Genomic DNA, 13,479 nt, shown 5'->3' on the forward strand with positions numbered 1-13,479 from the left:
GAAAGAGGAAAAAAAAAAAAGGAGGACAAAGACGCTCTCAGACTGAAAACCTCAAAGGCAGAAGGTAGAGCAGGCAGAGGAGACGACGGAGGAGCACTGACCTACCGACTGTGTGTCTGGCTCTTTATTTCTGTGTATGTTTGTGGGAAAAAAAAACCCCAACTAATGAGCACTTTAAACACTGATGCAATCCTGCTTCATCCCTCCCTGACATGTTGCAGCAGCTTGGCAGCGACTGTGCTGGTGGATAATCAGCAGGTCTGGCTGACCGTGTTTTCCCGGTGAGCTCAGCTCTACATTAATAAACTTCAGCTCGACCGCAGTAAGGCAATAACACCAGAGAGGGTTCTCCTCACTCACATTATGGCATTAACTGCTGTGTGGTTACTGTCTGAATCAACAAAGTATCCTGAGAGGAAAACACCACTTTAAAGACAGGAGTTTGTAACATGCATTTTTGAGTCTATTTTGAGTTTCGACTACACAGAAATTTCCAGTGATTTAAAACCTCAACAGTAAATATCAGATTTGGTGTCAACTCCTCTAAATCAAAGAGTGAGAGCTTTTTTTTTTTTTTTTTTAGAGCTGCCATTTTACCCCAACACCCATCCATTGTATAAAAGCTTTTGAAAAAGGGATGTGATGCTTTCTCTCAACTGGAAAACGACAGCGTCTTGCTCTTAGGCCGTGTTCAGAACAAAAATACCCCTGCATAAAAAACACATCACACAGCTGTGTCGGGGTGTCGCCACAGGTACGGGTGAGGAGATGAAACATGATCCAGGAAGTCCAGTTTGAATAACAGATTCATGAGTTTGAGAGCCAAAACACTGCACAGCGATTTATAATTCATTTTATCGTCCGTCCCTGATCATGAGGTAAACTCACAAGGAAGTCCATTCATGCTGCAAAGTAATCTACCAGGAATAGAAAAGGTTGAGCTGACTTTCTTCAGTGGTTTCACTGAAATTAATTAAGAGGCTGAGCTTTTATGGGCAGCGCTACGGCTCTCCGTCTCTGAGTTTTACGAGAGCAGATGTACCAGGAAACACGTCTGATCCAATGACTCGATACTGTCCACGTCCCTCTTATCTCTGACATACACCCTCATCCTCTCAGATTCCATCATCCCAAGATATACCCTCGCTCCTTATCTCTTCTTCATCTTTGACATTTCTCTCTCTCACGCACATGCGGCTCGTCATACCTTCCCCTGCTGTGCGGTGGCCTCTCTCAGTCTCTGCTCCCACTGAGCTCTCTCCTGGCTGAACCTCTCCAGCAGCTCCAGCTTCTCTCTGCCCCAGTTTCTCTCTCCGATCTGAAGCTGATTGGTCCACAGGTGGGGTCACGGCGGAGGAGACAAGAAGAGGAGGAAAACATCAGAGGAGGGGAAGAGGAAACAAGACTGCTGTGTGCACATCACCAGAACATGACAGTTGAACCCCCACAACGATGATGAACGAGTAAACCACAACTCTTGATCTAACACAGTTTTTATGGCTTGAAATCTCAATCTAACAATTTAAACCAACAATTTTAAGACTTTTAAGACAAATAACAAGCCAACAAAGTCACTGATGAACTCTACTTCATCCGTATTTACACTGACACACATATTTACCTGTTTAGTTAGGTCCATCACGGCTGCGTAGGACTCAGCAAGGAGGTGCTGGTGTTCCTCACGCTCCCTCTTGAGCGCCACCTTCAGGTCTGGAGGATCCGATGCATCAGTGGAGGACAGGGCCGCCGCCGCCGCCGCTTTGCCTGCTTTGGTCTCAAGCTGGAACGAAAGATAAGCGTAAATGTTAAAATTACAACCATCTTTGCCTTCATCCTAAGTGAGGGCTTCTGTAAGTTTGGATCTTTTCCTGCACATTTAAAAATTGACAGAAGGACACAAGTTCAGGGTCCTTTCAAGAGCGTTAAAAAATGGATGTGTTAATGTATGAGCAGGTCAAAACTGATTAGTTCAAATGTTGCTTGAGCGTTGCCCTCTAGTACATGTGGTGTTTCACTTTCCGCAGCAAACAGATGTGTCTTTGAGTTGAAACGATTAAGCGTACACACGCAGAGAAAAAAAAAAAAACACATGTCCACAAATAATTACTAGTTGTCATGAATACAACTATGACTCATTTGACCACGTAGAAATCTGTGATGGGAAGTCCCAGGGTCTCCTCATGGATGATCACATGGAACGTCCGCTCTCCACACAGACGAGATCCTTTTGCTTCCTGCTGCTCATTGAGTATTATTCATGTTGTGGTGAGAGTATGATGAGTTATGGACAAAATGAGGGAGAAAGCTGTTGGCGTCTCTTTTTTTCTACTTCTCTGCTTGAATTTCCTTCTAAATCTGCTGCGCAAGTATTTTTTTTTCTTCATCCATCTCTTCTGATTTTTCTCCTGCTATGCTCTAGAAATCTCCCCGTAAACTCTTCCTCTCTTTCATCTTTCTCTCCGTTGTCTTCCTGACCCCTTCAAACTTTAAACATCTTTCCCATCCTCTCTCTCTCCTAATCCTCCTCCCACTTTCCTCTCTGAAAATCTCCCTTACATCTCCCTCTTCACTTATAACCGTTTCCCACCCTCTCACCCCTTCCTTCCTCTGTCTATCTCAACCTCCATTTCCAGCTCTCGCACCCCCCCTTTGTCGCTCTCCATTAATCTGGCCTGCTGTCACAGAGCCTGTAGGTGGGATCGCTTGAAAATTTTATGAGCGGCTCTGCTTTCCCTTTTCCTCTGTCTGAGCCTCGTAGTTCACACAGCCACGACTGGCAGGCCCATCATTTTGACAAACAGGCACACACACACACACACACACACACACACACCCTCCAGACCCATCAATCCTCCCTCTGCCTCTCTCAGTCTGGCTCTGTGGCGCTGGCATCCGTATATGGTGCTAATGGAACTGCCTGGCAGCCAATCACAGTATAACACACGCACACTTAGCCCGTCTCCTGCCTCCTATGGGAACAGAGTGTTTCTCGTTAATGATGAACCCAGTCTAACGAGCCCTGCGTCTTAACGAGGTTTACTGCCGAGGCGTTAAGAGGGAGGCAATTTTACAGGATGACTGGTGTTTATCGGCAGATCAGAGACGTCTGGTTCACGACTCACTACTCACCATTTAGCAAGTTCAATTATTTCTCTTTATTCAACTAAAACCTTGAATATCAAGCATGGCTTGATTAATTACGTTTGACTAGAATGATCCCATCAGTAAAAAAATCTTTCTATCTATAAAAAAAACCTTGATGATGAGATGTTTTCCTTGACATTTGTTACATTCATCATGTGGTTTTCCAGCTTCTTTCTTCAAGTATCTATACAGAGGCAACCTTTCATGGCAACAACTACAACTCATGAAACAGAAGAAAGTATTTGTAGAAACACAGAGCTGAGAGCTAATAACAGCAAACACCAATTAAACCCACAGGGATCTCTGAGGGGTGAGTGGGAGGTCAAGAGGAATAATGTCCCTATCATTAGATCAATTGTTATTATTATACCAATGAGAGAACTTATAAAAATCGGTATATCAGTTAACATGTTTCAGCCTCTGTGATCTTCCTGTAGTTTAGTATATTTTACACTTAAATACTACATTAGCAACAACAAAGCCTGAGGTCTGATTTACTGTTCATCTGTGGCATGAAGAGGCTTAACACATGCTGATTTACAGCCACCGTAACACCAAACAACTTCACATATATCACATGTTTATAGAGTCCGACAGTCATTTATAACTTTAAACACTGAGACAACAAAAACCATAAATCATCACCAATCATAAATGTTGGAAATATATAAAGAGCCTTTATAAAACAGTTTCACAACCCTCCTTTTTTCATGTTTTATCAGATTTGTTATCAACTTTGACAGTATTTTTCTATTAAAACAATAAAAATCACAAAAACAACCTGACTACTATCACTGTCAGTGGTTTGAAAAAAGAAAAAGAGGGGGTAGTTTATATAGACACTGTACAGTACAGTAGTATACTGTTGTACAGAAGTATCTTGTAACACTGACCCACAGTGTATTATGTGCTATTTTGGGCGCCATATTTGCCTGGAACAGATTTCCTCTACAAGAAATAACAAAGTTGATGTTATCCGTTAATGTTATCAGCACCGCACACCAGCCATCAGCTGTTAATGTAGGCCAAGCAGCAACCACAACACTGACTAAATGTGTGCCAGGTTTATAAAAACATAGCCTAGATATTATATAATATACACTAAGATGATACAGATGTTAGATACAGTAATGTAAATAGCCGTCTGCGTTGCAAGCTGCACGTGTACAAGTGACACTGAAGCTCTGAAGTCATATCTCAACCTCGATCTCGTCTTTATCTGTCAGCGGCTATTAATAAACGTCTTTTAGCTCCAAAGCAAAAAATAGTTCAGGCATGTAACTCCTTCGTTTTTTGCGCAGATTAAAAACAAACAAGGTACAACGTATTCATTATTGAGCTTTAGAGATGCTGATAGGCTTCTTTTTGGTAACCTCTTGACAAGCTAAACTAAGCTAACTGGCTTTAGCTTTATATTTACAGCCCAGACATGAGAGTGGTATCAATCCTCTCATCTAACTCTCGGCAAGAAAGTGTATAAGTCCAAGCATTCCTTTCTCCAAGTAGTTTTTTGTGGCCTGATTCATAGAGGTGGCGGATGAGAAAACACTTTAATGAGCCATGTTGTGGACAGTCCTGTGGGCTGTTTTTGTCAGGGAACAAGAAAAACAACCTCGTTTGTCATTTTGGTACAAGGAGTTGTTGAATATTGATGTCTCAGTTTGTCTGAAACGACAAAAAAGCGACAGCATTTTCCCTCCCCTTCATCTTTCTCCTGCCTTCATGTGTGAAGTGGATTCAACAGATGTGATGAATGGGCGATCAGGGACTGCCAGCTGCTCGCTCTGTGTCATCACGGAGACAGCAGGTGTTCCTAATGTGGCCTAAAGTCAGGATGGATGTCTGATACAGACAAAAAAAAAAAAAAAAAAAAAAAAAAAAAGTTGTTGTACAGTATTGCTTTCAGGGCTCTGGTCTTCGTTTCTACTTCGCTGACGCTGTTTGTTTATGAGGCTGAATGGTGAAGATAATTTCCTGCCACGCTGTTTGACAGGTAGAACAGTGTTTGAAATTGAGTTGACTTGTTCAACAAAGCAACAGCTGGTTGAGCCGCTGCACACTGCCAGGACAGCTTGGCACCGATTTGGTTGGCTAGCTGGTGAATGTCTACACACACACACACACAAGCAGGGCATATTGATGGCATGCTTCACAGTGTGCGTTGTTAGAAGAGGAGAGATTGGTTCCAGCTGTGGCATCCAGGCCGGGGTAACACACATGCAGACACACACACACACTTTGGTAGGATAGCTTACAAGGCAGAAGGAGAGAATAAGTGCAAAACAGTGTTGTACACATGTGTGTTTGCATTTCAGTTTGACAAGTTTGTCATTGAATTCATCTGAATCCAACATAATAAAATATGAGTCTCATATTTCTGTGTGTGTGTGTGTGTGTGCGTGCGCAGACTTCAAGCATGCCTGTGCAGCTCGACATGATGAATCTGTTTCACCCAAAATGAATCACAGCCGGGTGATTCAATCTTTGATTAAGCCAATAAGGTTTGTCGGTAAATTTAATCTCATAAAAACCTGCAGCTACGTCACATTTAGGAAAAAGGGCAGTGTCTTATCTCTTTGTAACACAGCTCTCCTCTCCTATTGGCTGCTGAATCGGAAGACAAACGATCTTGCACCACAACGCTAGGGCAGAATCTCTCTGATCATGACGGTGATTAATGACTCTGTCAGTGTCTGTGTGTGTCTTCTTGTATTGGTGTGGAAATCCTACATAGTGAGGAAATCCTACATAGCGAGGACATGTGCCGCTTCACAGAGACGCACTTTAGTCTTAGAATTTGGATTGAAGGTTTACTTTGTGTTGTTCAGTGTGTTACAGGAGAAGGTTATGATGAAGTGTCTTTTTCCCTTTAACATTTCATATTAATATTTGTGGTTATTTTGTGTTTCTTTTCCCCTTTTTTCTCCTTCTCAAGTTTTTACTGCATCCTATTTACTATGAGACGTGTATATTGGTCCTTTTCTAACTGTAATTTGACTTATGCATACATTTAGATGTACCTGTGACGTCACCACTTTTCTGATTGGTTGTTGCAGCCCGTGGAAATCATATAAAAATGCTGCTTCATGTATTATTCATTTAATATCTGACCATCAATCTCAGCTGCTTCTGAAATAACGTTTGTGCTGAAAGTGAGCAGGCGTCCATCACTTTCTGTTGCGTATCTGTCTACCATGCATGCAATTAGATGATATACTAATGATGATGTGTTATATTTTACTTTTCCCCCACATGCTTCTACTTCAGTTAGTGACTCCCTACATTTCCCAGAATGCCTTTCAACAAACTCAATGGAACAGGAGTGAACTTTTCTTGATGCTGCATTGCATTCTGGTCTTTTTCCCGACACTGTAGATGTGTATCTCACTCATATAGAGCCGGTGAACATCAGTGCTCCAGGAGCTCTCGTTTTGTGATTCTGAGGAACTGTCACCAAACCCAGACATTTACTTCATGTTGATGTTTAGATTGCTGTAACAATTTTCAACTTTCAACACTAATTTAAAACTATATTTTATCTTTTAGGGTGGAGTGTCTACATTTGAGATTAGAATTATGATTTGGAGTAAACTGGGGTCGAATAATGGTCCTAATGATGGCTGTGGTCATAATATGCTTATGTGGTTTTACAGATTTTCACAGGAATCCAAATGTTTCATATCAGGACAGTTTCATTGATAATTTATATGTAAATCTAAACAACTTGGGCAACAACCATAGCACTAGGATGAATATAAAACTTTTTCAGTCTGTCAAACTATCGACAGTCAAATACAACATTCCTGCCTATGTTAATGCCGTGAGTGCTGGTTAGTAAAAGGACAACGGTAGACCGACAGATACTCTGAAATCAACAGTCACTTTTTATCAATGTAATCTTTGTTTATGCCCCTGAGAGCTTGATCCGTCCGGTTATACTTTACAGGAGGGATAGAGGGTAGGATATTATATCTAAAATGTATGAAAAATGCATTTTTTGACATATACGTGGCATATAACAGCACACACACTCAGGGGACACCAGGTAAGAACAAGCTTTTTTTAATTGCCAACTTTGACAGGCCTCTAAGTCTCCTCTCTTTTCTCTCTCTCTTCCTTTTATCTCTCTGTCTCAATTACCGGGCAGGAACACATGGGCTGTGTTCTATCTCGGAGGCTGTTAATTATCACTATTACCGCCTCTGCTGCTGTTATGAGGCAGACAGAGAGACAATGAAGGAGGAGAGGAGGAGAAAGCATTAAAACCATTACTCACAGCCTGCAGACGAGACAGACGGAGAGGGGATGAAAGGCTCGGAGGGACACACAAACCACTCAGCATATCGAGAGGTAGACATTGACCCCCCCTAGGCTGTCATCAATATTAAAAACCACTTGTCAAAATTAATATGAGACACTTCAGAGCACAAACACTACAAATGATGTTTCCTTCTGTCTGTTGCCCACCGGGTGTACTATAACGGTCCAGTTACATGCGAGCAAAGAAGAAAGGCTCTAGATACATAAATGGTTTATTTTGACTTATTAGACTTGGTAGTTGTAACTTTAGCAGAGCATGATAAACTTTTCTGTAGGCGATGGAGGAAGTGTTCCTGAGCTGAATTATTGAGGAAGCCAATTTGCCTGTTCGTCCCACCGTGTTCATTTTTCTTCTTCTCCTGAGTTCATTCAGTTCTGCTCGGCTCTCTCAGCATGAGTATTAATGGACAACAGAGTGTTTGTCAAAGCAGTGTGGTGCATTTTACACATTGTTGCACGAGGCTCTCTATGACATCACACCAATCAAAGTTTGCATTTTAGGTTTGTTTCTCCTAATGGACTGCTCCACAGTTCACTTTGAAGAGAGCATGTTGATTGGTTTTAAGTTTTACCTGTGTGATGAGGCTCTTTAGTTCGGTCCTCTCCACTTCCCATGATGCCTTGGCCTTTGCGAACTGCTGGGTGAGTTCCTGGGAGCCTTGCCTCTCCTGTCGCAGCTCTCCGCTCAGATCTTGCAGCGCCACCTTCAGGTCCGCCAAGGTGCTGCTCACAGCGCTCGACTGCGGGGAAAGACAGATAGTCCATGTAAGAGTGTGTGTCTTTGTGTGTGTTAGTGTGTTAGTGCGTGTGTGTGTCACTCTACCTACCTTGATAGTTGGGCTGAGTGGTTGTTCGTCCGCAGCGGCCCTCTTGTCAGTCTGGTGGGCGGGGCTTGTCAGGTTCTCCTCCTCCAACAGCAGGTAGAGGTCCTTCAGGCTGTTCATCTAAAGGAACCAATCAAAGAGCAGGATCACCTGTCAATCACCTCAGCCTCCAATATTATCCAGTATGCAACACACACTCTGCAGCCATTTCATAGGTCAGTGGCCTGATTTTTTTTTTTCTTTTTTCAAAATATTTGCAGCAAATATTGTTGCAATAATTTGTTTTATATTTGCAACAATTCCATATATCCCTCATACCTCCAAGACATCTTTCCACTCCGTGTCCTTCTTGCAGCCCAGCCTCCACTGTTTGAGGAAGCAGCGTAGCTTGAGGCTGAGCAGTAGCAGGGCCTGCTTGAGGTGCTGAGACTCCTGAACCAGCAGAGTCCTCTCCTGGCTCCACAACTTCTGCTGAAGGCGAGCCTGGAGCCCCAAACTCTGCAGCTGGAAGTCCCGACGGAGCAGAGCCTTCTGGTTCTCCTCCTGGAGCTGAAAGGGACAGAGAGAGACAATTTGTTTAGCTTTAGATTTCCAAAACCAAATTTTGAACTTCAAATGTTTTAGTTAACAGTATTTGATCAGGTGTTTTTAGTTTGACCGCCAAATAGATGAGTTACTCTGTACATTTCTGTATAAAGTGGTGCTTCAGTGTGTCTGTGTGAGTTTGAGGTTGCTTTATTGTAGTTCAGTTTTTTAGTTTGTGTGTGTTGTGACAGTATCAGCGTTGTAGACTGACCTGTGTGAGTTTGAGAGTGATTCCTCTCTGAGCCTGCCTCTCCTTCTCCAGCTCCTCCTGAGCTCCTCGAGCAGACTCTTCTACTTCATACAGCCGGGCCTGGAGGTCACCGGACTGGACAGACTGGACGAAAGAAAGAGGGAGAGGAGGAGAGGGGAGTAAAGGAGGAGATATGAAAGATGAGGAGGTAAAGAAAGAGAAGAAAAAGAATGGAGGAAGAAAAAGAAAGAAGGAAAGAGAGCAGTGCATAGGGAAGCAAGTGGAGATAGAAAACAGGATGGGAAGTAGGCAGAGATTAAAGGAAAAAAACAAAAACAAAATAAGATTAAGAAAAAGAATGGAGGCAATAACAAGAAGAGAAGTGTTGAGGGAAGAGAGGAAAAGGGAGAAAGAGCTGAGTGTGAGAAGCACATAACATGGCAGTTTCATGCTACAACAACCTTTAAATCACACTATGGCTGTGGCACGCTACTGATTGTCCACACGCACACATATACACATGCCCCGTTTCATACACTCTCCTACGCCTCATTTGGCCGCTGAGTGAGTGAGATCCATCGACCCACCACTGTACCATTAACTCTCCACTGGGCTCAGCTCCTGCCCTCCATCACCTCCACCCAGAACACCACCCTGCAGCTCACTGCCAGAGAAAACTGCTCTGACCTCGGTTGCAAAATGACTCTCCAGTTGTGAAAAAGTGGCAGCTGCTCTTGTAAAAATGTAGCAACACAAGAGCAAATGTTACAAATCAGGGTTTAAACCAAGTTAAGATCACAACAAGTACAAGTTGATTTAAGCTTTTTGAGAGCTGAATTACTCATCGTCAGCCATTTATAGCTAGCCTGGTTCACTTTAAAGCTCAAAAACCTGACTACCAGCACCTATAAAGCTCACTAATTAACATGTTGTGTCTCATTTGTTTAAATGCATGTAAACCAAACTATACATATGCAAAGTGGTGGGTAAATGTGGCGACCAGAAGCTGAGAGCAGTGACTTCTGGAGTCTCTGCTAGTTGTCTGGCAAGACTCCTGTTACAGCATATAAGTACCCTTAAAACCACAAATTGCCATTTTCACATTTCTGTTTGTGTATGGATTAAGCAAGCAAGATACATGTTAATTAGTAAGCTTTGGGGGTGCTGGTAGGTGTTTTAAGCTTTGCACAGAACCAGGCTAGATGTTTCTCTTCACTTAGTCTTTAAGCTAAGCTAATCGACTCTCGGCTTTAGCTGCATACTGTAGGCTAGTTAGCGCACAGACATGAGGGTGAAATCAATCTTTTCCTCAAACTCTCAGACACAAAGTAAAAAGCATGTTTCTCAAAATGTTAAATTATTCCCTCAAGTATGGAACTGAAATCAGGACATGGTTAGCTTAGCTCAGCTTAGCATAAAGACTGGAGGCAGTGGAAAACAGCTAGCAAGGCTCTATTCAAAGTTTGAAAATATGCCAACCAACACCTCTAAATCCTAGTTGTTAACATGTTGTATCTCATTTGTTTGATCCATGCACAGACAGACATGTAAAAGCAATTTGTGGTTTGTGGAGGTTTGGTACCATCATGTCTGTAGAGAGATGAAAACTAAAACCTGTGCTTATTGAATGTATCTGGAAAGATGCTGCACAGAAGTGCTGATTGATAGACTGTTGTTTGTCAAGAAAAAGTATTGGTTAGGCTATGATGCAAATTAATGCTGCACAGTATGAGAGTATGAGTCCTGAATACAAAGTGTATGTAAACACACACTCTGTGCTATAGATGGTTGTGTGTTGCAGCGTCGCTGCTCTGCTCTGTTCATCACTCTAAACATAACTGTCTCTATAATATCTGACTCTCTCTCGTTATCATTCTCTTTCATTCTATTTTAGTCGCCCTCTCTCATTCACCCTCTCAGTCTTGGATAAAGATGCAGACACACAAGGCCCCGGTTACCATGGAGACACGCCAGCAAAAGGTCAACCAAACAAAGGTCTTTTCTTCCTGTCAGTCCCACAGCTGATGATGCAGTCACTGTTTATGTTTGTTTACAAAACTGTGTTGCTAGCATGAGTTTCCACCGCTGGACCACATCAGATACTTCAAACTATAATATGTGTGTGTGTGTGTGTATGTGAGTGTGTGTGTGTGTGTGTGTGTGTGTGTGTGTGTGTGTGTGTGTGTGTGTGTGTGTGTGTGCACAAATTAGCCTGTAATGGACCTTTGCAAAGCTGATTATCATTGTGTGTGTGCACAAGAGGAAGTGATTTGAGAATACACCGCAGGTATTAGAGGCATTTTATGATGGTTTGGATCAGATCCAACTCAAAAGAATGAACTCAAGATCCACTCACTAGCTTTTTACCGAGCTTTCAACTACCTGTCACAGTCTTCCTCAGTTTATGCAGTTTTCGTTTGTACAGTTGTGCAAGTTACAATCCCCCATATACAACTACTTGTTATCACACGACTGAAGTACTATATTTACGTCACATGAGGTAAACTCAGCCATCACCATGACAACTGTGCAAACTCCATCCCCTGAGGAAGACTGTGAGATGCAGCTGAAAGCTCCAGAAAACGCTAGAAAGTTGACTGTATGTTAAGATTTTTTTGTCAAACTAAATGTTACTAGTTTTAAACTAGTTTCAACAATAAATTACAATCAATACTAAAATGTTTTATTAAAATGCTGTCTGTATTTAGCTTCATCTTACACACAGACACACACACACACCACTTCCTCCTGAAGTGACGTGTTTTATATGCTCAAAGTTCATCTTTTTCCTCCTCTGTCGTTTTTAGTGAAGCATAATCTGCACAGACAGCTGTTTAAATCACACAAATCTCCCGCTGTTTTTAAACGTTTTGAACTTATTAACGTTATCTACATTGACGGATCAAGGCTCCCAGTCTGCCTGTGAGCTTGTCTGTTTCACTACAGGCAGATTCCCCTCATAAAACCCAGTTGTGGTTTTACAAGGAGGTATGTAAAATCTCGCCTGCAGACTGTTTTTGATATGAATCTAACTCAGGCAAAAAAGCTAATAAGCGTCTTTCCTTTATTCTTTCCTCTTCTTTATTATGTTCCTTTATAGATTTTGTTTGTGAGCCAGTGATTTTCTTTTTGTCATTTACAGTCGGTTTACTTTATCATATTGCGCAGGCTGTTAACGCAGACCTGACCTTGTGTTTGTTGCCCTGAAGCCAATTTTAGACTGTGACCAGCCGAACAGTGTTTGTGTGTCTGTGTGTACAAGAGAAAGAGAGAACGCAAGAAACTAGACATTAAAACATTAACTTCAGGCTCAAGTCGGGTTCTGCTTGAAATAAGAGAAGAGCCTTTTCAGCTTCTCTAGTTTGTTTGTTGTGAATGATTTTGATTAAACTCACCAGCGCATCGTCTGTCTCCCTGTCTTCCTGCTCCAGCTGCCCGGTTTTGTGGTTTTGCATCTCGTTGCTGTCTGATTGGCTGTTCTCCTCCGTTTCACTTTTCACCTCCGGCTCTGATTGGTGCCTATAATCAGGCTGCTGCATTCATGCATGGGCAAGTTAATGAAGAAAAAGAAAAAACAAACATACAAAAAAAAAAAAAAAAATAGAGGAGAGAGGGTGGGGAGGAGAAGTCGTGGAACAAAAGCAAAGAGAAAGGAGTGATGGAAATGAAAGGAAAACAAGACAAACACAATAATAAGAATAAAAAACAACATAACCAAAATGGTGTCCATCCATGTGACAACATTGAAAAAAAAAATGAAACATGAAAAACCAAACAGAAATCGTTTATGGATCTCACAAGACAAAGAAAAGGATGTAGAGGAAAAAGAGCTTGGTCAGAGAGGAGAAGGAGAGAGTGGAGAAAAGAAAGAAAAGGAGGATGGAGGGCAGAATGAACGGCTGAGGGGGGGGAGGAGAGGAAAAAGGAAACAGAGGAGGACATAGGCGAGTTGGAAGAAAGGAGAGACGGGGGGAGAAACAGCAATGGGAGACAGAGGAGGGACGGGAGAGAAAGGGAGGAGGACGAGAAATAAGACGAACAGGAGGGCAAGAGAAGGAGTAAGGCGGTTAGGATGGAAGGTAAAGATGACAGAGAAGAAGAAGGAAGAGTGGGAACGAGGGAAGTGAAGGGATGTGAGGTGAGCGAGGGCGAGTCAGAGGGAAGTGGGGAGGCAGTGAAAGAGGTGATGAAGGTGAGGAAGGCGTGAGGGAGGAAGAAAAGAGGGAGATGGAGGAGAAGTGCATAAACCGACGGTTATGGTGCCCGTGCAGAGAGAAAGAGAGGGAAGGAAGAAGGGACGAAGGGAAGAGGAGAAAGGGGAAGGACAGGGGGGGGGAGAGATTGGAGGGGTGTTGGGACTCAGAACTGGCCTCTAATGGAGTCTAAACATTATCATTTATTAACCTACAACTATGT

The 13,479-nt window shown here is 42.5% G+C and overlaps 1 protein-coding gene across 4 annotated transcripts in view; it reads right to left on the bottom strand.

Annotated features, from left to right (window-relative positions):
• Positions 1–13,479, bottom strand: part of soga1 (suppressor of glucose, autophagy associated 1) — a 101,552-nt gene that overhangs the window by 7,860 nt on the left and 80,213 nt on the right. For 3 of the 4 annotated variants that reach the window (XM_042408091.1, XM_042408096.1, XM_042408094.1), the window contains 7 exons: positions 12,459–12,596; positions 9,085–9,207; positions 8,607–8,837; positions 8,292–8,408; positions 8,037–8,204; positions 1,622–1,780; positions 1,208–1,324 (listed from right to left, as the gene is read on the bottom strand). In XM_042408091.1, the coding sequence (XP_042264025.1) occupies positions 1,208–1,324; positions 1,622–1,780; positions 8,037–8,204; positions 8,292–8,408; positions 8,607–8,837; positions 9,085–9,207; positions 12,459–12,596 (1,053 nt within the window). The remainder of the gene's footprint in view (positions 1–1,207; positions 1,325–1,621; positions 1,781–8,036; positions 8,205–8,291; positions 8,409–8,606; positions 8,838–9,084; positions 9,208–12,458; positions 12,597–13,479) is intronic. The other variant, XM_042408095.1, reaches the window with a different exon arrangement.

This window comes from Thunnus maccoyii, chromosome 4 (assembly GCF_910596095.1).
Source record: "Thunnus maccoyii chromosome 4, fThuMac1.1, whole genome shotgun sequence".
Classification (NCBI taxonomy): domain Eukaryota; kingdom Metazoa; phylum Chordata; class Actinopteri; order Scombriformes; family Scombridae; genus Thunnus; species Thunnus maccoyii.